Here is a 25,735-nt window from a genome sequence, read left to right on the forward strand (position 1 = left end):
GGGCAAAACCTTAAGCTCTGGTGTTCCCTATCCGTGACTTGCTTAACATATTTAAACAATATTTAAGTAGTATTTGTAGTAATGGAGCCAAAACAATTGCCAGAACCTATATTTAACCAGATTGTAAACAATTGTATATCTGTTATGATTAGAATAAGACATTAGGTTTATTTTGAACTAGTTCTACCAATACCCTGTGAAAATGACTCTATGGCACTTAAATCGCTTTTTTCCCCAACAGACTAAACATTTTGTCAGATAAGGTAAAGTAAGAAAAATGTGATTGCTCAAGATCACACACTTTAAAACAATCCGACCAACGCATACATCCAGGTAGAAGTGCATTAAGAAAAAGTAGTATGATTGTAGATTACATTCACCATTCAGAATGGAAGTCTACATGTAATGGAAAACTAGGTTATGTACGACTAATCATCTCTACTTTCTTTTGCAACTTAATTTGAAGCCATAAGCGAACACAACCTGCAGCTTTAATTATGCACAAGGTAAAGACAATGCGAAGTTCCACAGGAAAGAGAACCCTTTTTGTCCATGGCATCTTGGAAATATAAAAGGCATTTTGAAATTTGTCAAAGAGTAATTTCCATACTCAACTGGTGGGGCTTTATGGGGGCTTTATTATTAAAATTATTATTATTAAGTTTCTCGTAAGGCGCACCAGGCCCTGAGGCGTCAGTGCCCATGATAAACAGAAGAACAACTAACAAACAGCGGAGAGTCGTGGAAAGAGATGGCAGGGAGGGGCAACCGTTTAGTCCTTGGAATTGAAGAGTTAAAATTAGAAAGACATGATATTTTGCTTATACTTTGAGGACTCAGATTCCAGAATGAGGGAGCACACATCTTGAAGTTTATGCCTCCAAAGCATGTTTATTTGTGTCTTGGGATGGTAAGCTTGTTAGTACCTCTTGAATGTACATTTCTAAGATTAGGTGCCTTTTGTGTACGCTTTCTGAGGTAAACAGGAGCCTTGCCTGAAATGCCCTTGTGGGTGAGAGTGAGGACCTTTTGTGCAATACGGCGACAAACCAAAGCCAGGGCAAGGATCTTCTGGCTTCAGCAATGTGATCTTTATTGTTTTGTCCAAAAACAGCTCTAACGGCCCCATTCTGTGCAACCTGGAGTCTTCTGATGTTGCTTTTGGTAGTCTCACAAGGATAGCTAAAGGGCAACGTGCTCACCTTGGAAGCAAGACGACACAGAGCAACAAAGTTTTGATTCCTGGGTCCATGCTTAGAAACCTCACGGTATTAAGCACGTTATAAATAACCAATTATAATAATTATAATTACAGATTAGTGGACCATTGCAATAGTCAATGCAGGTATTCTCAATAGCACACATGATTGATGCAAGGTTCACAGTGGTATGGTAGGGTCTAATTTGTCGTAAGAGTTTACTTACGTAGGCACAGGATGCATAAATGCTCAATAAACTACTTCACCTTTAAGATGTGCTTCTGCATGTTGAGTCCAGAGACCAAAAGGACTCTAAGTGACTTAACGTGAGAATTGATTTGAATGGAGCAGTTGACAATTTTAAGATGGCTGGATCTTGTGTCCAACTTAATTGAATTGAATTGATATTTTATTTCTGTCGCGCTCATACACAAGTGCTTCAGAGCGTTACAAGGCAAGGGAAGGGGAACAGGGGAGAACAAAACAATGATCTTACTAGGCCCAGTGACATTGAGAACGCGCAAGTGCATGGGGGAATGGGAGGGGGAAAAGTGCATGGCAGGGGGGAGAAAAGGAGAGTGCGGAGCAAGGAGAAACAAATAAATAATAATAAATTAATAAATAATAAAAGCAACAAACAATGGTAGTGCAGTAAGCAAGTGGCAAGTGCTGGGTATAAGGCAGCAGACTGGGTAGGTCTGATAAGTTCAGAAGAAAAAAGGGGGGGGTGCATGGGTACAGATACAGACCCCAGTGCAAGGGGTGGTCCGGAGGCAGGGTGGCAGGGTGAGCAGGTACCTGGGCCCGAAGGACAGAGGGTGGCTAGGTGCACAGTGCCGAGGGAGAACAGAATCAGCAGGAGAGAGGGAGGCAAAGGCAGAAGCAAACAGGAAGGTCGTGAGGTGCTTCCAGAACAGGAGATGGTTCTCCTCAGCTTTCAGAGTGGCAGGGATGCTGTTCCAGGGGGAGGCCCCAGCCGAAGACAAAGATCTATCCCCAACTGGTTTCTTTAAAAAACGACTGACCCTGAGGGAGTTAGAGGTAGAGTAGCAGAGAGCTCCAGAGGGGAAGTTTGTGCGGAGGGATAGCTAAAGGTATGTTGGACCCAGGTCCCAGAACGCCTTGTGGACAATACAGAGGGTTTTGCATTTAATCCTTGCATCACTGGGAGTCAATGGAGAGATTTCAGAGCTGGAGAGATACGATCCCAAGCCTTGAGGCCAAGGACAAGTCTTACAGTCCTGTTCTGGATAAGTTGCAAAGGGCGGAGAGTTGAGGCAGGTAGATTTAGAAAGAGGCTGTTGCAATAGTCCAACCTATAGAGAACCAGAGCTTGGGAGACAGTGAGCTTCTGGGGGAAGGAGAGGAAAGGCAGAGTACCTCTGAGCAGGTTCAGTAGGAAGTTTGACTTTGTCAGTGTCGTGGGCGGAGAAGGAAAGTGTGGAATCAAAGGTGACCCAGAGGTTCTTAGCCTCATAGGTGGGGCTAGGAGGAGGGCCAACGGAGAGTGAGGGGAAAGCATGGTGATGGTGTGCTGATGAGGAGGATCTCTGTCTTGATGGCATTCAGACAAAGATAGTTGGCGGCACACTGATCTTGAATGGCAGTTAGGCAATCAGAGATGAGAGAGGTAGAGGAGGGCAGCCTGCAAATGAGTTGAGTGTCGTCTGCATAGCAGTGAAAGTTTGAGAAGAAAATGGCAATGCAGTGGGGGAGAGTTGCCAGTTATTGGTTGAAAAGCCAGGGTGAGAGGTTAGACCCCTGAGGAACACCACAGCTGGAGAGGAAGATAGATGTTAGGAAGGACCCAAGTTGGACCTGGGAGGGTCGATCAGAGAGGAAAGAGGTCAGCTAGGCCAGAGCTTTATCAGTGATAATCGGTTATCAGTTAATCGATAACCGATAACCGGTTAATCAGTGATTAACCGATTAGCTGAGCCAACAAGCATCAGCTCATTTTTTTCGTTATTTAACGTATGCGACTTTTCAACCATGCATCTTTGGATGAGGTCGTAAACATTGTTCACCTTGACTGTGTCAAGATCATAATTGCCTGAGAGCTCAAAAACAAGCTGCATATAATCAGCATAATTTCTGTATTTTATATCTATATCGTCAAGCAAGTCAAACAGAGGATGTATCTAAATGGTAAACATGACTAGGCGAGAGGCATGCACCTTGTGGAACACCACATGCTAATATCTCTGGCTGTGATTGGAAACATCCAGTGGCAACCCTAGCAGATCTAGTACTGATGAAAGATGACATCCATGCTATTGTCTGCTTGGAACAATTAATGAGACTGCCCAGCCTCTCCAAGAGCAGGTAATGATTACCAAGTGGAAAGCCGCTCAAAGGTCCAGTAGCATCAGTGGGGCAATTGTGTCCTTTTCAGTGGTTTCGACTAGGTTGTCTCTGAGATTTAACATTACAATCTCAGTCCCATGCATGGCACGAATGCCGGGTTGGTGGGCACACAGTAAGTTACTATCAGTGATGTGGTTCTGTATTTGAAGATAGGAACCCTGTCAAGGACCTTCAGTAAAAAAGGAACAATTATAATAGGGCAGTCATTTCCTATATCCTAAGGGTCAAGGCTTATCTTCTTAAGGACTGGAGTGATCCAATCTTCCTTGAGGCATTGGAGGACCACAGCTCGTGCAAAAGAGGAGTTAATAATGTTGATGACAAGGGGGGCAAGGCATTGAACGTAGTCCGTGACGATGGTGCCAGTGGAAGTATTTACGGGACAAACAGTAGGTTACGGTACAGAGATGACGTCATGAAGGGCCTCATTAGTAATAAGGCTGAGAGAGAAAATAGAAAAAGAGGCAGAAAAGTTGGTGGAGTCAGTACTAGATGTATCATAGTTAGCTGCGGTGAATGTGTCTTGATTGGCAAGGTCTTGGCGCCGAGCATTGATGGCAACCTGGTGGGATTTAGTCTTAGTAGAAAAGCCATCTTGAATTTTCGTACACCAGGTGTCATTAGAATGCATTGCGGCATGAGGAGTTGTTTTGCCCTCCAATTCTTTAAGAAATAAGGAACGCTCTTTGTTGTCAGATTTTTCCTCGGATATTCTGGAATTAAAGATATCCCTTTTTGCAGACAGAATTGCCTGTTTGTACTCCAAGGCGACAGCTTTATATGTGCCATGAGAGGAGGAGCAAGGATTTCTTCTCCAAGTCCTCTCTTGCAACATCTTGTTTATTCTACAATTAAGAATGTCCAAGGTGAACCAAGATATTTTGTCTTTGGTTAGTATTATGAAAATGTAAAAGCCCCCATCAGCTTTTATGACCTAAGCATTCATTCTAAATTAGACGACCTGCTCCCTTTTGCAGCTGGCAGACAAGATAAGTGATTTTCAAGCCTCTAATGGCAGGTCTGAGAGAGTGGCATTAGAGACACCGCAGCTCTCTGTTCACTGTTTTGGAGGTGGGAGGGCATGCGGGAGGAGGGATAGCTGCAGGGACTGGCAAGCCGGCAAAGCTGTGGTCATCACAGGAGGTCAAAGCCCTGTGACTGTTTACAGTAGCAGGCCTCAGCCAAGCCACTGTCAGCAGATGAAAGGCTTGCCTTACATCTGAAAGGGTCATCACCTTAGCAAGGTGATGACCTGGATTCTCAACCTGCTGTGTATGCAGGCTTTACCTAACACCTTTGCAACCGTGAGGGTTATTTGTTTTATTTGGGCATCAAACTGGTCAGTCAGTTGGCAGCTGTGCCTCTGGGCTAGTTATCTCTCATGGTGCTTTGAGATATTTTTATTTTATTTATACATTTGTATAACACTTAACCTGTGGGCGTCTAGATGCAGGTTACATCTTAGGTAGTTCAACAGTTAACAGGCAAAGGACAGTTACTGAAACAGGTAGGTTTTTAGTCTCTTTCGGAACAAGGTGTAGGAAGGCTCGGCTCTCAAGGCAGGGGGAGGGAGTTCAGAGTGTGGCCACGGAGATAAGGAAGCTGGCGCCTCCAGTTTTGGAATGCTTGAACCTAGGAGGGTTTAGCCGGTTGGTGTAAGTGAACCATGTGGGCCTTGCAGTGGCTGTCTTGGAGAGTCTCTGGACCAGGTAGCCAGGTGCTATGTTGTCGAGTCAGCGGTTAACGATGGTAAGGATTCTAAACTTGATCTGTTCTCGGACTGGGAGCCAGTGTGCATCTTTCCTTGCTGCAGTGATGTGTTCCTATTTGCTTAGCCTGAGGGCGTTGTTCTGGATGGTTTGTAACTTGTTCAGGTTATGCTCTGAGGGCATTGCAGTAGTCTAATTTCAAGGCAATAGTGGCCCTGCCAATGTTGCGGCTGTTGCTAGTCGAAAGGAAGGGCTTACTTGCGTTAATGAGCTTGGTCCCATAAGCCGCGGATGAGGCAATGACGATGTGATGGGACAAAGTGAGAGTGGCATCAAGATGAAGCCAAGTGTCATGATGCCGAGCGATATGTGGATGGGGTAGCTATCAATGGTGAGCAGCTTGTAGTTTGGGCTGAGTTTGGTGAGGTGTGCAGGGTTGCCAACAAGAAGGAGTTCTGTTTTCTCGTCAATGAGACATAAACCGTGGGTGGCCATCCAGGCTTGGATGGTTTTGTATATGTCATTGATTTCTTGGGAGTCCTAATAGTTGACAAAGTTCTTAGGACAGAGCGTCATGCTGGCATAAATGCTGTCACATGAGGAAGTAGGGGAGGCCGAAACAGATATTCTCCTCTACGCCATACAAATATATTAAAATATAACTTAAAATTCATGCTTAAAATGTTTGCTCGTGTTTTATATGCATGAATTCCACATTACTCCACAATCAACATAACCCACCTTATGTTTAGGGAGTGGGGACCCTGAAATAAGAGTGAAAGATTGAAAACACAAAAATTGGTTGGCTCCTTGACGTATATTTACACCAGCTTAAATATATGTGGTACATGCGCAAATGGCATTGGAGCAAGGACAATTGCATTAGTCGCCTTACCAATGTAGTGCAAAGTTAGTGCATTCTCACTAATGCAATTGCTCATGCCCAAACGTCAATTGCGCATACACAAAATGCATTTATGCCTGTGCAAATGCATGGTATTGAGGATCCTGCTCCCTCCTGCTGACTACCTGCATGGTTCCCTTGCCCCATAGCTGCCTAAATGTGCTAAAGAAAAACCCGGAGGATGATGTCATCGGACGCTCTGCCCCCTTTGCCCTGAGACTCCGGCCACCCGCAAACCCACATTTTTCTTAAAAAACAAAAATCCACATCAAATGACGCCAATCTTATTGAGAGTTATGCTTATCTGCCCATACCTTGATGTAATTGGCTACTATCGGTCTGTTTATAGCCAATCACATCGAGGTGTGGTAGAGTTTCTGGGCCGGAAATCCTGGAGACTCTGCGCTCTTCCCTGGAGACCTGGAGAGCAGCATAAAAACCCAGAGTCTCCTGGATAAACCCATAGACTAGGCAGTTGTGCCTTGCCCCTTTTCCCTGTTCTTGTTCCAATTGATGAGTTTTGGATCCTCCCCAGTATCAAAACAACGTAGCAAAGAGGAATGGGGTCTTGCCTGGACGTGGTTCGGGTCTGAGAGCAGCTGTCTGCTGCCGCTGCGTTCCCTGTGCCATAATTCAGACGTGCAGTGTACGTTGCAGTGCCATCACCAAGAGGAATGAGGCTTCCATGAAACCTTAAGGGACCAGGTGACCAGGTAAGGAGGCTGGTTGCTAGTAAAGGGGTTTGCTTATACCCTAAGAGATCTGGAGGTTAAGTAGATCACTTCTGATGGCCACCAGTTTGTCCATCCCACGCAAGTCACCCTTGTAAAATCACTGGTGAGGTCAACCTTTGCATAGGGCAGTATTGGTCAACTGATTTATGCTACCTTGGAAAAGTGCTCCCTGCCCCGTTCCCCCATACCTGATTTTATGGTTGGAGGACCAGTGTTGCTGCACCCACACTGGGGCCCTACTCTGGTGAAGGTGTAGGGAGGTAGAATTGCCTCGCAGTAGCTTCTGCCCTATATCGAGGGGAAGCCCTGAAGATGATGCTGTGTTCTTGGTGACCAGCAACATGTGCTAGGTTTTCACTTTGGCGCTCACATTGGCGAGACAAACTCTCTTGTTGCAGGTTACAATGCTCTTTGAATAACCTTTTATTGTACCTTCTAGTTTAACGAGGGCTCATTTATAAACCTGCACTCACAAATAGATACAATTCCATTATTCCATTCGCCATTCCAAAACCCATTAGCATTTCATCTCGAAATACACTCCACCACACGTTGAAAGAAATCATTAAAGTGATCACCATGTGGGGTATTAGCTTTGTTGGTTTAATTGCTTCGGGTGTTTTCTATAGCACCACAGTTGTCACCAAGTAGCTACTTCTGGGTGCTTTTGGGCAGGCAGATTGGGTCGGAATAAAACCTCATGACCAATAGGAGGAAAGGCAAGAGATCGCATATTGACGGTGGGGTAATATTTATTTCCCGTCCCCCAAATAAGCACATGCAGGATACTCTAGGGCAGGAGTAATGTACTTATCTAAATATTGGTGGAAAGGGCTTGGTGGGGGTCAGAGAGAGAGTTCAAACTAATATCCTCCCACCAATGATGTTTTTCCACCCGTATTATCAGGGAATAGCACTTAGATGTTGGTGGATACATGACTGAGTGTGGAGGAACTCAATAGGTTTGCTCTCCTCTGACGAGGTTTCAAGGCCTGTGGTCCTCACTTTCCCAGCACGCCAGGGAAGCTAGAGGCCAAGTTTACGATGACTGAGTTCTCTCAGGGGAGGGGTTCAACACATAAAATCAAGGTTTATCTTTAAGCGATTCATGTGCAGGCATTCAATTGGGCTGTTCCGGGGATGTTCTGAGTCATTGAAGGACTGGATGTTGCTCTTGTTTTCAGAAAAGTGTTAGAAAATTAAAAGAAATAGGAGGGTTAATGTCAGTAAATAGTATAGGCTCAGGAAAAGTGTTAGCATAGTTATGGAGGAGTCATTGACGCAATTGGCTACTGAATGAAGTGAGGGGGGTTAGACTAGGAAAAGGCACAAGTGCCATTGAGTTATTTATTTAATATTTGTCCATTGATGATTCATAAGGCTGGCATTGCTCTCTCGCTTCTCTTGAATTGGCCCTGCTTCCTCCATTGGACAGAGAAATGGAACATCAACCTCACAGAGCTCCCGCGCGGTTGCCTGCGTTTCCCTCCTAGGGCCCACTGAATGTTTCTTCAAGGAGCTCCCAAGGAGCCCCCGTGGGTATGGCAGGAGGGGGCGGCGTTTTCCGCGTTTGAATACTGTTATTTTGGTGTGTTCAGGTGAACCTCCAGAGTCCACCAGGTAGTTTCATGCTGCTCTGCTGCTTTCTGTTGATCAGTGGTCTCCCTTGCTGCTCTCCTTCTTGGTCAGAGACTGGACTGCATGACTTTGTTGGACACTAATACACATTTGCCAATGGTCCATTCCACTCTGTAGGTGCTTAGCCATTATGGTTTTTTTCCCTTTGTATTCTGGGACTTGTCATCAAATTTTGGGGGGAAAGCAGAACTACAATTCCCAGAACGTAAAGGAAAAAACAGGACTGGATAAGCACCTTTAGATTGCCCAACTATGCTAATATTCGTCACCCAGCCACAACCCGGCGGTAGGCGGTGCTAATGTTCTCAGTTTTCGGGGCAAGACCCCCTTGTAGGCTTCGGGGTGAGGGCGGGCAGGTGTGCCTGCTGGGTCTCATGGACTTGCCATAGTGATTGATTAGACTCGTGCACCAGTCTTTTTTTCCTTTCCACTCTTACATTTATGTTTCTTCGATCATTATTTTATTCTCTCTCTCTTTCATACTTTTATATTACACATTTTTCAGCACTGTCCCGTTCCAGGCAGATTCTTTGAACAACATGAGCAATAAAAAATAAATGGAACGGACAGGGAGGTCTTTAGAAGAGCGTATCAAGGGAGCATGCATCGCTACCTGAGTGGTCTTCCAAGGCAGAAGATGAATAGCTGAACCACTTACAGGCTCAATAGCAGCGGAGCTGAGCATGCCCGAACCCAACAGTTACAAAAACGATTCTGGGACTCAACATTTGAACGCGATGTTAGGAAATCCTTAAGCCTAACCTCCAAATTCAGAAATACAGCATACTCAAAGTCAGGATATTTTCCCTGAAGTCCTAAAATGCTTCTATTCCCCCACTTAATCGAGTCCTCAAAATGTATCCCATTTACCATTAGCCGTACTGAATGCCCAGCGTCCCAGAACTCCCATTACCTCAAACCATGAGCAAGCAATGCAGGATGATTCAAGATTTTAATCTTGCGTCTGTGTCTGACGCCGATTGGACGGCACCAGCAGCGTTCATTCATTGACCTTTCTAATATAAGTGGCCTCAGATTTACGTGATTTTTCAGTGCATGGGTCACGGCTCAGTGCGATAGGCCTGTAGCATTTGCACCAAAAAAAATTCATTGGACGACTTCACCAAGTAAGGGTCATCCATCATTGTCTTCACTTTAGCCTCCTGGATCCCAAATAGGATCATGCATTGAAATTGACCAGACTGAAACAAAGAGAATCATGGACCTCCACAAGCAACCCTAGTTCCAGGAGGTCCTGAATAATGCTCAGTAATTCTGCTTTCGACAGCCTGTTTCTTGCTCAGGTCCTTGCAAATAAATATAGGAACTTGGCCAGAAATAATGGCTTACCTTTTTTCCTCCTCCGGCAGCAAAGTACGATGACGACAATGAGAATGATGAGAAGAAGAAGGCCACCTACAGATACAGTGACCGCAATGATTATCACCTTCGTGGTATAGTCCATGTTACTGCTCTCTGCAACACAGAAGGAACAAAGGGTTAATGGCAAGCCATGAGAAGTGCATCAAGAGCAGGGCCGGCGGCCAGTGACGAGCCCATGAGAACATCATTAGGTAAGAATTTCCAAACAGTTGCAAATATATATTGATGTAACTTAAAACATTGTGCAACATCAAACTTCCACAAATACATTAAGAAAAGTAGCAGTTTGGTGCACGGCTGTGTTCCCTGGGATGCCACGTTCAGGCAGTGCATCTCATCACAATTCCATTCTTTCCTCCATACCATCACACATTTCATCATTCTGCTAGAGAAAGCAATAGGCCGTACCTTAGTGCTTTCTGTTCCGATAAATGTGCCCTTTTCCAGAAGGGGCGCAGGGTGGATCTTGAAAAACTATGGAGCACCTTTGCTGATGTGTACGGAAAGGTGGGAGGAGCAGATGAAGGGAAAAAAAGAGAAGAAATGGCTGGAGAATAAAAAATAGGCAAACAGAGATTAAATTTGTGAAATAAAGGTGAAAGGTAAGGTAGAGAGGTGTGAGAAACTGGACAGTGTCTCACCCACTAGTCCCTGGTGATCTGTCATCCAGGTGGCCAGGACACAGCTATCGCTTTTCTGGATACAGTTCCTGGGGGTGGCTCAGTGTGGGAGGATCACCTGGGTGCAGGGTCTTCGGGGAGTAGGACACCAGATGGTGGAACGCAGTATCCCTCTCTTTCCTGTAACACTTTTACCCCATCCTATCAGATAAGATACATAGGAACTCTAGCCCCCCCCCCACACCTTTTGCTGCACAAACACTTTCACATGGACAGCCCTCTCTGGGAGAAAACAGACTAATACCCAAGCAGTATACCTGATGTGTCCCAATACAATGATCAGGCGAGGCCAGACAATTGCTGACCATCACTCACACCTGAGTTCCATTATAGCTTCCCCACATGGATAAAAGGCGGAGCAGGAAAGCACACTTTAGGTGAGGCAAAGCACACGAAGAAATAGCAGTTTCGAGATGGCAGCTGAACGAGAGAAGAAAGACGGCAAAACAGGAGGGGATCACAAGGAGGGAAGATCCCTTGACCTTTCTGACAAGAAACGGTTACTTTCAAGAGCCCTAGAGATTAGAAAGCATAAGACCAGGAAACCAGGCTAAGGAATCCTGTATTGTGTGTTGGAGACACCCAGGGCCATCCTGTGTCACTAATCAAGGCGGGAGAAGCAGCAGCCCTGTGGTACCGTCCTTGGCTCCAAGAACAAAGCAGCATCAGTGTTGAAGCCAAGGTTGCAAGCAGCAACATCGTATGGTGAGCGCTGGAATGAACATTGTTAAAACACGTTTGATAAAAGACGCAAGTAAAGTTGAACTGCTGATGAGTGTTTGAACTTTGAAAAGCAAGATACGATACCTTTGACAGAGTGGTCTGGGACCGCGTGGGTGTTCAATTGAAGGTGTCCATAAGGTATGCAGCTGAGAAGTTGCAGAAGTAAAAGTTAAAGGGTTAAAGGGTTGTATTAAAGGGTTGTATTAAGAAGAGAATAAAGAATTGTGAATTGAAGTGGTCCTGCGATGGGTCAAGCAAAATCCTGCGCACAGTCGAAAGTCTCTGATTTTGATACAGTAAAGAAAGTTTGAAAAATGAGATAAATTTGGTCCAAGCCCGGCAGAGGGAGACCAATTAAAGGATTTGTGTTAAAGTCGGTCTGAGCCCGGCGGAGGGGGACCTGGGGTGAACAGTGAATCACCAGTGAAGTTCTGCATATGAAAATCCTGAAGAGAAAGGAACTTTGAATGCTTGTTTGCTGCATCAGGCCCTCTGAAATAAGAGACTTTGAATGGCACAGAAGGTCCTGATACTTAGATTTTGAACTGCATCCTCGTGCAAGAAAAGCCAGAGTGTGTGCTAAGCTTGAGTGTGCCGCCTTGTCCCATGCTGAAAATGTGGGCAAGGGACGCTAACGGCTCAGCTATCCTGACATATAATTTCTTGAACACCTTTCTTTTGTATTACATTGTTTCCCACACCATTTGTATTTAGAAGGGAATTGGGTTGAAAGCCTGTGGCTGAAATGTTTGAGGGAGAAAAGACTGAAAGTTATTTTTCTGAAAAAAACTTTCGGTCCTCTCTCCACTGAACATTTAAGTCTTTGCCCTTGCCCCCACCCTCCTACTTACCTGTGGGCGGCACACCTCCTTGTGTGCCGCCGTCTCCAACATCCCTCTGCTATTCTGGTTCCATTCACTTTCTTGTATGATCACCGGTCCCCCGCAAACCCCGCTCACATTACAGTAAAGAAGGGTGCGGGGGACACTTCTGCTGCACTTATTCACTGTAATGTTTCGTATGGCATATTTGTTCGAATTGTTAGACTATTCGAGCTTTTTGTATAGCCAAAATTTGGGTAAATATGCCATACAGTCTTTTATTTTCTGACTTTTTGGATGATTCCATTTAGAAGTAAGGATTGACAATAGATTCATTAGCATAGACCCTTTTTTTTACAAGACCCCACTAGGACTGTGTTATTATTATTTGATGGTGATAGCTTGCTCCCATCGTTAGATTTAGGATTAGGTAGGCATTTCTCAAACCTAATTGAAGTTCAATAAACACCCTTGAACTGTGGTCACTTGTGTCTGTCTTACTGTTTGATACCATGCCTTCCTTACAGAGGAGCATAATTGGGGTAGCATGATATTCTACAAAATGAATGACATGGACAAACACGAGGCACTATATTTTAGAAAATTAGTGAGAAAGTGGGGAGTCCTCTTTCCTCCAGTGAGTCAAAACCCCCACTGGGTATCCGTGTGCCCTTGTGACAACAGGGGTAGACATTACACACTGTATCAACACTGTTGTGAGCATTGTAGGTTGAAGGACAAAGGAGGGTATTAGGGTGCGTTTGAGGGTGTGGAGGGTAAAAATGCATAAGCCTTTAAGTGTACGTGCTCAGGTAGCTTGATAGTGATATATATATATATATGTATATACATATATATATATATATATATATATATATATATATATATATATATATATATATATATATGTGAAAATGTGTGGATTTGTGGGTTTGTTACTTCGCGCATGTTCCCTAGTTCACCTGTTAGGACTTTCCAGACATTACTGGCTACATGGAATCTGGAAACCACACCCCTTGCCCCAGATTTCAGCAAAAGTGCAAATTTGGCTGTGGGTTTGTGGTTTCACGTATGTTGCCTATACAATTCCACACCGTTACATTAATCACTACATGACATCTGGATACCCCACCCTTTTCCCTAGATTTCAGCAAAAGTCAAAATTTATTTGTGGGTTTGTGGCCTGCTGGCAAAAAGCCGTAAACCATGTTCACGGGGAAGGGAAACAAAAAATGTATGAGAGGCTAATGGACCAGAGAGGCAAAGGTGAAGGCGGGTAGCATTCCAGAAGTTTCCACATTTTTTGCTGCATCAGGTGAAATTACATTTCCAGGGGATGTTTGCGAGATGGTGCCTGCCGATGAAGCTGTAAACCATGTTCACCAGGAAGGGAAACAACAAATGTGTTTTCTAAACAAGCCTTACAATGCTGTAAACCATGTTCACCCGGAAAGGAAACAAACATTTTTGCTGCATCAGGTGAAATTACTTTTCCAGAGGATTTTCGCGAGATGGTGCCTGCCGATGAAGTCGTAAACCTTGCTCACTGGGAAAGAAAACAAAAAATGTTTCTAAACAAGCCTTTCAATGCCGTAATCTATGTTCACCAGGAAGGGAAACAAACATTTTTGCCAAATCAGGTGAAATCACTTTTCCAGAGGATTTTTGCGAGATGGTGCCTGCCGACGAAGTCGTAAACCATGTCCACTGGGAAGGTAAACAACATTTTTTGTTTCTAAACAAGCCTTACAATGAACATGTACTTTAGTAATGATGAACTTTACGGCCATAGTTGTTGGCGCCATGGCCATCATGTCACCCCTCATGCTGCTCAGGAATCTCCACGTTGTTTTCACGTAATAATAACCCGGGAAGCTAGTATATATGTACATTTATATATAAGCGCATAGCAGATGAAACAACTCTTTCTTTTCCAAACGTGCCTGTATGTCTAAAAGGTTTTTTTCTAAATGGTAAAAATAAGCAATTCAATTCCACACTCAACAAAACAAAAAATGTATGAGAGGCAAATGGATTTGAGAGGCAAAGGTGAAAGCAGGTAGCAATTCAGAAGTTTCCACATTTTTGCTGCATCAGGTGAAATTACTTTTCCTGGGGATGTTTGTGAGATGGTGCCTGCCGATGAAGCTGTAAACCATGTTTACTACGAAGGGAAACAAACATTTGTGCTGCATCAGATGAAATTACGTTTCCAGAGGATTTTTGCGAGATTGTGCCTGCCGACGAAGTCATGAACCATGTTCACCGGGAAGGGAAAGACATTTTTTTCTATACAAGCCTTACAATGCTGTAAACCATGTTCACTGGGAAGCGAAACAAACAGTTTTGCTGCATCAGGTGAAATCACTTTTCCAAAGGATTTTTGCAAGATGGTGCCTGCTGACGAAATCGTAAACCATGTTTACCGGGAAGGGAAACAAAAAATGTTGTTTCTAAACAAGCCTTACAATGAACATTTTCCAAACGTGCCTGTATGTCTAAAAGGTTTTTTTCTAAATGGTCTAAATAAGTAATTCAATTCCACGCTCGCTGCCTCACACACAGAGCCTGCTAAAATCCAGAACCCCGTTCAACAAAGACAAACTCCATCATTACATTCCTTTGAGGACTCTCATTACGAGGTTACATAATTACGTAACCTCATTACGAAGTTGTCGGTAGGTCGTCGGTAGTACCAGAAAACTCGGCTTACCATTTCCACCACCCGATATCCCAGTAATACTGGGATATTACGGCGGCGGCGGAACAGTAAGTTCCCATTCCCATGGAGTCCTTTAGGACTCCATGGGAATGGCAACAAAGATGCACCTGCACCATTGTTAACATTGCCACTGCTTCAGTGATTAATTTGCTGGTAGGAGCCTGAACTACCAGCAGGTCAGGCCTGCCGGTAGTTCACAGCCCCTACAGCAAACACGGAGGGAGCAAGTCTGGAAAAGGTTCCAGTAACCTTGTTACCAGCACCTTATTTCTTGACTGGCTCACTCTAATGAGGGTCGATTCCACAGGAAAAACTCTAGGAGGTAGAGCCTCAGATGTGGAGGCTACCCACCTGTGGGTCATTCTTCCCATATGTATTTTAGCTTGCTAAAACCCTTCTGTGTTTAAAGGGGCCTTGAAACCCTTTCTTTTCTGTTGCTAGTACCACCGACATAATGCAACGCTCTCTGTCCCCAGCACCAATAAAATCAATCAATGTAGTTTTCCTGAATGGTAATTAGAGCCTGGTCTCTTTGAAAAATGTACAGGAAAGGAGGCATTGCCAAGATGGTGGACTAGAAGAACTGGCATCTCTGTCTGCCTTGTGTGCATGGCATGCCGGGTAATTGTGCGAGTAACCGGGGGCTCAATCACCAAAGAAGTGTTTGATTCTTCCCTGACTTTCTTTAAAGATGCAAAAATTACCTTCTGGTTAATTTTTGTCATTTCCAAAACGAAGGGGAAAAGTAAAGTTAAGGGGTGATGTGACGGGTGAAAAGGATCATAATTTGCCAGTAAAAGTGTCTTGTGCCACAATTTATGATCTGCCTAGCTGTTCCCACTCTGCCTTACAAATGCAGCTGCATTTCCACCCGCATATATTTACATGCTGGCTTTAATGCAATGGCTTCCTATAGAATCTGTCTGAAATTACCACCTGGTACAGCAGGCACATTCCATAGGAATCAACGGTAAACATCTTCCACAGTTGTTAATCACAGGATGCATTTACACTTTTCACCAGTATAGTGGAAAAGTGAAGAGTGGAGGCAATTTTCCCTAGGTTTTCTTCTTCACTTTGGAAAAGTTAGACATTGCCTGGAGGGGACATTATGCATTTAAGTGCAAACAGTAGTGGTCCCCCCATTCAATTTATTCCTACATTGAACATGACCCCCAATAACACAAGTAAGTTCACCTTTATTTTTCACTGTTCCACTTTGTTTCGGAAAAAGGGTACATTCCTCCCATACATCACGATTGCAAGAGGGATTTACAATAGTTTCTTATGTAATCTGACTACTCTTGCCAGGTGGTACATTCAGGCGGATTCGATAACAATCCATTGCATTACTGCTAGCATGAAGCCACATGCTGATGGTAATGCTGGCAGATTTGCAAGGCAGATCGGTAAAGCTAGCACACATTTTAAGTCTGCTCCACCTTGCCAATTCACCTTGCAAATACTTCAAAATCTGTAGGATCGGTAAAAGTGGCAGGAAAATGGTGGTAACCAATACTGTCACTTTTCACTACACCTATTTTGGAAAATGCCCGCCATGACTCTAAAAAGCAGTTATTTGCAGAGTCAGTTGTTATGCTGAAAACCTTTTTTGCTTATGGCTTTTGAAGACTGAACTTAGAGACCTCTACGGGAACTTGGAGACCCCTGTGGGAGACCCTCATTGATTCTCACTTCAACCATTCTTGCTGGCTATAGGGCACCCGAAACTCAATCCTCATTCCTCCTAAACCTATGACTACCAACGCTACTCCCACAGCTGATGACATAGCTGAATACCTTGTGGAACACATTTCCAACTTTAGAGACTCTCGCCTGACCTTGCTCACTCTCCTTCCTCCTACATTCTACACTCTGCCTACTCTACCATCCTCCTCTGCCTCTATCTCTCACTTTAGGCACACTAATTCTGTAGAAGTCCTATCTCTTCTGATGAAGCCTAACCCCACTTGTGCCCCACCATACCCTCTTGCTCTTCAGATAGTCAAGCCTATCGCCCCTTTAGTGGCCTCTCAACTCACTGGACTCTTCAACCTGTCTTTGACTCCACTTGATTCACCTCTATTTTTAAAACAGTCATGGTCATCCCTCTCCTAAAAAGGCAAGGGGCTGACCTGAACCTACCAGATAACCTTCAACCGGTTTCTCTCCTTCCACACTACTCCGTGCTCGAAAGAGGTGTGTTTAACCCTCTTACACATTGGTTAGACACCTACAAACCTAGAGACCCCTAGCAGCAGGTTTCCCCTCCTGTCACTCGACGGAAACGGCTCTCATGAATGTCTCTAACTTCATCGCCTCTGCTAAGGACTCCAACCTATCCTCTATCCTAATTCTTTTGGACCTGGCTGCTGCCTTTGACACTGTCGATCACCCTGATCTCCTCAATACTCTCTCTCTTTTTATTGATTAGTGATCAAGCCCTTGCCTGGATTGAATCCTACCTGGCACTTCGCCACTTCTCTGTCTCCTGGAGAAACAAAACATCTCAACTCACTCCTTTAACTGTTGGTGTTCCACAAGGCTCTGTCTTGGGTCCTCTCCTCTTTGCACTCTACACATTTTCTCTTCGTTACTAATCTACTCCTTTGGGGTCTTGTCCCAACTCTTCGCATGTGACACCCAAATATTTTCTCTTTTCCTGAACTCTCCTCTGATCTCGCTGTCAAAGTTTCAAACTGTCTCTCTGCCATAAAATATTGGATTGCGTTGCATTCTCTGATGTTAAACTCTACCAAAACAGAGGTGCTCTTCTACCCTGCTAAATAAACTCTCTCATCTCTTCCCCTTCATATCCAGTTCCCACCTGACACTCTGCCTAATCTTCTTCAGCCAGAAACTACAGCATCATCTATGACACTTGTCACACCTGCTCTGCTTTAATCTCCAAAACTGTAATGGCAGATCGGCTCAACCTCCTAAATATTAGTAAAAGGAGGCACCTCATTCCTTTCAACACCGTCAAGCATCGCTTCACCGCTCCTGTCTTCTCTAAACTGGGCTACTGTATAAGCATCCCCTTTGGTCTTCCAAGCTATGATTTCTGTCCTCTCAACAAGATCATTAACTTCACAACCAGGACTCTTCAAACTCCCTCACTGTACACCTACTTCCTCATACCGTCACAAGGCTGGATGGAAGATGATGCAAAACAGAGCCAGATGTACATTTCTTCTCGTGGTTCACAAATCTATCCACGGTAAGGCACCAACATATCGATCCTCCTCTGTCCAACTCTACAAGCCTTCTTGTACACTCTGCTCTGCCTGCTCGACTACCCTTATGGCTGCTCACCCTCCTTGTGGTTCCTCTCGTATCCGCTCTTTCTCTCTTTTTGATCCACTTGCATATACAGAATTCTATTCACCGGACATTCGAGAAACAGTCCACACCGGTTTGTTCAAAACCAAACTAAAAGCATACCTGCTCACCTCAGAGTTACTCTCTTACCTTACCACTCATCTGCCTTCCAATTCCATATTTTCATCATCTCTATTTATTTATTTTATTTATTTATTAGCATTTATAGAGCGCACAGTAGCCCTTAGGCATTGTGGCGCTGTTACAGAGAAGAGACTTGCTGGTTACGAGGAGGTGGAGAACATAGTGGTTACATGCCACAGCTTAGGTAAATGGTTACAGGGTAGCTTCGCTTCTCTAACCTCCCTCTTTCCCTCACTTTCTGTGATATTGTCTCTAGACATTGGCATGGTCTTAAGATTGATAAAGATCTCTCTAAGAATCAACCTGGTCGACCTAGAATCCAAGAATGGGGGCAAGATTGTTCTGTGAAATTATTGACCTTATTAGTTAAATATGCCTAGTCAGATAGAGCCACTATTCTAATTCAATTTGAGGAAATTAAGAACAAGCTTAAAGGTCTACAGTCCACTGGGGTGAGCAACAAGTTACGTGCAAGTATTCATTTATATCTGGTTTCCTATGAGGAAGACATTAAACAATGCAAAAAACACGTTTGCATTATAAGTGGGATTTTGAGTCTGGTCAAGTCTATACATTTGCTAAGAGATTTGATGCATTGGGGAAACATGTCAGAGATTCCACCTCTAATTCTAATAGTGAGTCCTCGTTAGCTTCATCAATAGAGTCAGACGTCTTAAATAGTTACACTGAACAACCATCTGCTTGCCTTAATTTCTTTGAGGAAATGTGGCTTCTTATCAGGGATGACAGAATATGCAAATGAGGAATGGACCGTAGAAGAGGATGGGAAAGAGGTCAAAGAGCTTTATGCAGAAAACTTTCAGGGGAAAAGACACGGCAGGTGCACCAAATCAAACACAGACGGAGAGAACGACATGCTTTGGAGGACAAAGCAGGAAGTCATTTCCTCACCAGCAATGCAAATTATTAGACTCTCTACACACATTTTAACCAAGGAACAATCCGATTTGCTTCAAATTAGCTTACATTTTTGTCCAACTGTGGGCATTAAATACACTCAGACCAGGTTGGACTTTGACCAATTTATGAGAAAATATAATTTAAAGAATCCGTCGAAGGAAACCCCACAACCATTACAAATTGGTAGAATTGATTTATTTAATTCTGATTTGCCTTACATTCCGCCCTATTACGAGGTTCCCTTGCGGGACCCGCTCAGAACGTCTGGTCAGACCAGATGTCCTTTGCGGGTCCTGCAAGGCGACCAGGGAGCTTATAATGGGTCGTTATTAACGGGCCCGTTATTAGCTCCCTCCCCATTCCCATTGAGCCCTATGGGGGCTCAAATCGGAATGGGGATGGGTTATTTGAATGAGGAATTACCGGGTCCTCCAATGTTGGAATGACCGGTAATTCCTTATTCAAGGAACCCAGGCCCGAGTTTGGAGGCAGCCATGGCGCTAATAGCACCATGGCTACCTCCAAACCCGTAATGAGGCCCTATGTCTGACTTGGCTCAAATTCCATGTGATGGGAATGATTTAAATGTGTCTGATTCTGGCATCAACACTTAGTTGTCTAAAGGGACAAACATTTACTCTAAGTCTAAATTGAAAGCCCACATAATAGTAGAAAGCTTGGAGGCTTTTCAAGATCTGTTGTTGGTTGACTTTAAAAAGTAACATCATACTAAGACTACATTTTCTAATAATTTGACAATTAACCGAGAACAGACTTTGGCTCAGCTACTAGAACTATCAGATGTAGTTAATAAACCATAAGATAAGGGCTCTAATATAGTCCTTCAGAATTGCTCTGACTATATTGCTAAATCCAACAGACAATTATGTGATTGTTCTTGCTATACCAAATTGGTTGCTGACTCTTTTCCCGATATCATCTGTGACCTCTCTGATCTTCTTCAGAGATGGTCGGATAAGAGTGTTCTTCATTTAGACACTTCGAAATTTCTCCTGCTTTCTGCACCAGTTGCTCCTACAATTGTTTACCGAAAGTGCACAAATCCATTACAAAACCTCCAGGCAGGCCTGTAGTCATTCTGTGTATCTTTGTGTTGGAGAATTTGACAAAATCTGTTGTTGAGACTGATAGTCCATTTGTGTCAATATTGCCCTCATTTTTGAGAGACGCCACAGAGTTCTTAAAACATGTGAATGAAATCCCATGGGAAATTGGTATATTGTTGACCACTCTTGATGTGGTGTCCCTTTACACCTCCATTGATCATGAGTTTGGTTTGAATGTGTGTACATTTGTTTGGACTCCAGGTCTTTCAACTTTTTGAGTCACACAGATATGATCCTAGAAATTATCTCCATTTGTTTGAGTCATAATGTTTTTTATTCAATGGTTCCTTCTATCATCAAGTGAGGAGGACTGCGATGGAGGCTAGCTTTGCCCCATTATATGCCAACCTCGCTATGGGGTGGTGGGAGCGCAATATTGTATGGTCTCCTCAGAATGAACAGTTTACAGATAAAGTGGCTTGCTGGCTACATTTCATCATTTGGAAGGGGAAGAGAGAGAATGACTTGATATTGTGAAGGTTTTAAATTCTGATAATTTGAATCTATGTTTCACTGAGACACACAGTAAAACAGATATTGGGGGTCATTACGAGTATGTTGGAAGCCATGGAGCAATTAGCTCCATGGCTGCCTCCCATACCATGACCGTGTCTGGTGTGGTGCAATGGGAACTTACCGGTCTAGTCCAACCCTGGCGGGACCGGTAAGTCCTCATTGCACCAACCCTTCCCCATTCCCATTTGAGCCCCCATAGGGCGCAATGGGAATGGGGAAGGTGCTATTGACGGGTCTGCTAATGGCAGGCCCGTAAATAGCGGCCTGGTCCCCTAACGGGACCCGTAAGGGACGTGTGGTACAACCACATGTCCCGTGCGGGTCCTGTTAGGGGTCCTCGGAATTAGGTGGTAGGGGATTACCGGCACCGGTCTCCTTACCACTCCGTATCCCGTACCACCCGACTCGGAATGAGGCCCATTGTGAGGACAATGCACGTCATTTTGAATACCTCATTGACCGCGTCGACCTACTAGGACGGGTCAGCAAGGCTGGGTTCCTCCGTGTGCTGCAACTTCTAGCGACCCCCTCCTCAACAGAAACCCCTATGCGCCAGTCGTCCTCCGTGCCATCTTCCTGTCCAAGTATCACCTGGGCACCCTGTGGAGCTGTCCCTGACCCAGCGGCCAGGCTGGGAGGACACATCCCTGCCACAGTCGGGAGTCGGAGGTCCAGCAGAGGTGGCCACCCCAACAACTGGACCCCAGCAGGAGGAGGACGTGCAGGCATCGACAGGCAGGGCACATGCACGGCAGCAGCAGGCTCAAGGTGGGAGCGATGATGGCTCGGGGCCATCGACATCACAGGGGCAGGCATCGGCCGGAGGGCAGGAGGACCCTGGATTGGGAGTGTCTTCCATGTGGCAGCGGTTGGGCCAGCAAACAGATGCGGAGCGGTGGCGGGCGGAAGAGGCACGGCTCACTATGGTGAGAGTGGAGAACTCCATGCGCAGGGCATTGAGGCAGGCCGAGTGCCTCGAGGCAACTTGCAGGGAGTTGGAGGAGGCCTTGGCTGCATCCCTGCGAGACCTCAAGGTCAGGGAGAGGCCCGCCTGCGGGACGTTGAAGAGGAGTTTGATGATGCCCTGGCATGGAACATCAAAGAGTGAGCCGGAGGACTTGCCCACCGCCTTTGTACATAGTTCTTTAGGATTAGGTTTCCTTTGTTTAGTATTTTTTTTGGAGTTCATGGACATTGCTCCACCTCATGCATATAGTTTTTTTTTTATAGGTGTTTTGGTAGGTTTCCTTTTCTTTTGGAATCATGGACCCTTTGGACTTCCATTGTAAATAGTTCATGCCTTGTACAAACTTTCATTATTGGTGTGGTGTACTCTCATTGGTTTTGTGCATGTCTCTATGAGCATTGCCTCAGTCATGTGTTGCCACTGTGTGGCTCTGTTGTACACTCATGCATGGCCATGCTGGTTCTTTTGAGACTCTCATGGCATGGCTAATTTGGGAGTGGGTGCAGTGGATGGTTGCGTGCTTGTACTGGGGGGCAGCGGGTATTTGGGTTGGCATTAGGGCCATGGGTCTGTTTTTTTTATGACATGACATGTTGTTTGGTGGGCCATGTGTCGGGGCCTGCTGGCAGGTGTCCGTCACTGGTGGGTGGGTGGCAGGGTGGGGGACATGAGTCAGGGCCTGCTGGCAGGTGCCCGTCACTGGTGGGTGGGTGGCAGGATGGAGGACATGAGTCGGGGCCTGCTGGTAGGTTGCCCGTCAATGGTGGGGGGACATGTTTTGGGCTCACAAGTGCATGGTGCCATGTGGGCTGCCTGCGGGGGGAGGATGGGCTGCCTGCAGGGCATGGTCAGGGGTGTAGGGTAGTCCCCTGTGGTGTGGGCTACCTGCAGGGCATGGGAAGGGGGGAAAGGGCACACCCGGGAGGGCCCACACTGCCAAATCACGTGTAATACTCTATGCGCACCCCTGGAATACACGTACCCCGCTCGCGCTAGAGAAATCATGTGTAAAACTCCATGCGCACCCCCGGAATACGCGCAGGCAGCCCATCCACCCTCCCCATGCCCCACAGACAGCCCACACCACAGGGGGGACTTTTTGCATGCATTTTACCTGATGCGAGCGGGGTACGTGTATTCTGGGGGTGCGATCTCGCTAGCGTGAAGGGGGTACGTGTATTCCGGGGGTGCACATGGACTTTTACATGCGATTTCGCTAGTGCGAGCAGGATACGTGTATTCCGGGGGTGCACGTGGACTTTTACACGCGATTACGCTAGCGTGAGCGGGGTACGTGTATTCCGGAGGCGCGCGTGGAGTTTTACACGCGATTTCGCTACCGCGAGCTGGGTACGTGTATTCCGGGGGCATGCATGGACTTTTACACGCGATTTCGCAAGCGCGAGCCGGGTACGTGTATTCCGGCGGTGCGCGTGGACTTTTACAGGCGATTTTGCTAGCGCGAATGGGGTACATGTATTTCCTGGTTGGGGGGCTGTATGCTGGTACACTGGCCTTTGCACCATGTACTGTATTTGTGCAAGGTTTTTGGCGCACAGGGCGGGGTTGGGGGTGTATCTGGCACTGCTGTTGGGTCTCTGCGCCACTCTGCGCCACGGCTGGTTATGGATGTTAAAATCCATGAATACGCTGTGCGCTAAAATGGGATTTGGCGCCCGCGGCTGGCGCAGACTGCCGCACGCGCACACTGTGCGCCAGCCGCGTGCACCACTTGTGCGCTGAATTCTATGAATTACCCCCTTAGTTTCTTACACGCCGACCCAAGCTCTTTTCCCTGTGACTGTGCGCGTTGGTAACAGTTGTGCCATCTTGTTGACAAGTGATTCGCTCAATGTGAGCTTACACAAGGCAATTCAATTTGTATCATATTTGTTTTCTTTAGTTATTGAAGTACTGTCTACATTCCACCTGAATAATCATTGGCTATTTTATCAATTGAACCACGTACTAGTCCGAAATCACTGTGTTCAGTCTCTTCTGAATGGAACTCCTTCATGGTATTAATAGGGATCTCTACACCTGTTTCATAATTCAAAGCTTTTAAGATAGATGGGGTTCGTCATACACCAATTTGGTTTTAGTTGTTCTGAATCTAGCGATGTAGGTCGTAATATGGATGAAATGATGTACTTTTTTGTATGCAGGGAATTTAATTAGGTAAATGGGTGTATCAGAGGCTGACCCGGATAAGGTAGCCAGTCAAGAGAAAGACCCCAGAGAGTCATGAACCTTCTTTCTCCAATGTGTATGCAATGTTTAGTGGGATCAGCTCCCTAAACGTTGCCAAGTACATGTTAAGTGTAAACTGCCCACTCATAATCATTTTCTATGGACTGGCACCCTCAAATTGAGATGTTTGGTTTATAGGGGCAAAATTACACTTTCTAATTCACCTGAATTCCAAGATGGCCGCGGTCTCTGTTTCCTGGTCTAACCTCTCCCCTTCTTTGTTCCTCATGCTCTGGGTTTGGAGTGAACATGCTGGCCTGGTCCCTGCAAGAATAATAATACAGCAACCTCTGTGTGGTGGGCCGCAGGCAGTGACCCATGTTGGTTTCCTATGATTATCCTGTAAGGTGGCCTACTCTTTCCTTGTACTAGATGCCCCGGATAATTATGCTCCTTTACTACTCCCTGGCACTGTTGCTAGAAATGGGATATGGAGACCATTGTTTTATTCCACAGGTCTCTAGTCTCAGTTATGGTTTCTGTAGATTTGAATGTTTAACAGCTGCTAGGTGTTTAATGATGTTTTTGTTGGAGTCATTCCATCTGCATAGCGTATTTTCATATGTTTGCTTACATCGCACAGCTGGGACCGGTTTGCCGCTACCTTGCAGATTGCCTGTCTTTGTGTCTGTAGTGAGATCACATTCTGAGCTTTGCCTTGACATGAGCTATGCATTCTCTTCTGCCTTGGGCTGGATCTGCATATCCCTCATTGCTACTACCTGTACTATCTGCCTCCATATCCAGCTTGGATTGCATCATTATCTACCCTCCTGACTGTACTTCTAACCTAGAATACTGTAATGAATGGCCACACTCCCCAATGTGTATCATTATATTGTCCAAATATTCAAAGACATAATGCTCTTATTTAAGTGCTACTACTACTGACCTTGAACAAAAGTCAGTACATACATCTAATTGGAAGTCCCTCATAGTGCACTAGTATTGCACTCTTCTATGGAATAAATGCAATGAATTTTTAAATATAATTCTGAATGCAATTTTCTCTGTTGCATACTGGTTTATTGCCTCAGGGGAAACATTGTAACAATAACTGTGGTGTGTACAAAAATAATATAGTTAGTTAACTTAAATATATGTTCTTTTTAAACCATCATACAAATCTGTACTTAAATACATATTTCAAACACATTTGATAAATTAAGTGCTATGTTGTAGGCATACATTTTCACAATGTGAAGTTTTAAAATTTACCATCTGAGGGTCCTGACTGCAAAACGCAGCTACTTGGACCTACAGCACCCACCACTCTGCCTGCAAATGTGGAAGCCACCTAGAGTACTGTGCGTGGCTCCCAAAGGGAAATGTGACCGGAGGCTTGTTTTCAATATGTATTTTTTCCTACCCACATCATGCTTTGCCAGAGTACCCTGTGAAACATCTGAGGATACTGTCTGCAAAAAGAAACTCCCTGGACCTGCAACACCCAGGACGTTGCTTGAAAGTGTAGAAGTCATCTGTGATTGGCTCCCAGAGGGACATGTGACACACTGCCTCCCTTTTTCTGTCTTCCCGGTGTGAGACACCTGAAGATGTCTCACCGGCTATTCCACGTGGCCAGGACATGACCATCGCTTTTAGATCC

General features: G+C 45.1%; 1 protein-coding gene across 2 annotated transcripts in view; it reads right to left on the reverse strand.

Annotated features, from left to right (window-relative positions):
• Positions 1 to 25,735, reverse strand: part of IGSF5 (immunoglobulin superfamily member 5) — a 544,054-nt gene that overhangs the window by 273,840 nt on the left and 244,479 nt on the right. For both annotated transcript variants that reach the window (XM_069636052.1, XM_069636051.1), the window contains one exon: positions 9,902 to 10,027. In XM_069636052.1, the coding sequence (XP_069492153.1) occupies positions 9,902 to 10,027 (126 nt within the window). The remainder of the gene's footprint in view (positions 1 to 9,901; positions 10,028 to 25,735) is intronic.

This window comes from Ambystoma mexicanum, chromosome 7p (assembly GCF_040938575.1).
Source record: "Ambystoma mexicanum isolate Mex_15411 chromosome 7p, UKY_AmexF1_1, whole genome shotgun sequence".
NCBI classification, from domain to species: Eukaryota; Metazoa; Chordata; class Amphibia; order Caudata; family Ambystomatidae; genus Ambystoma; species Ambystoma mexicanum.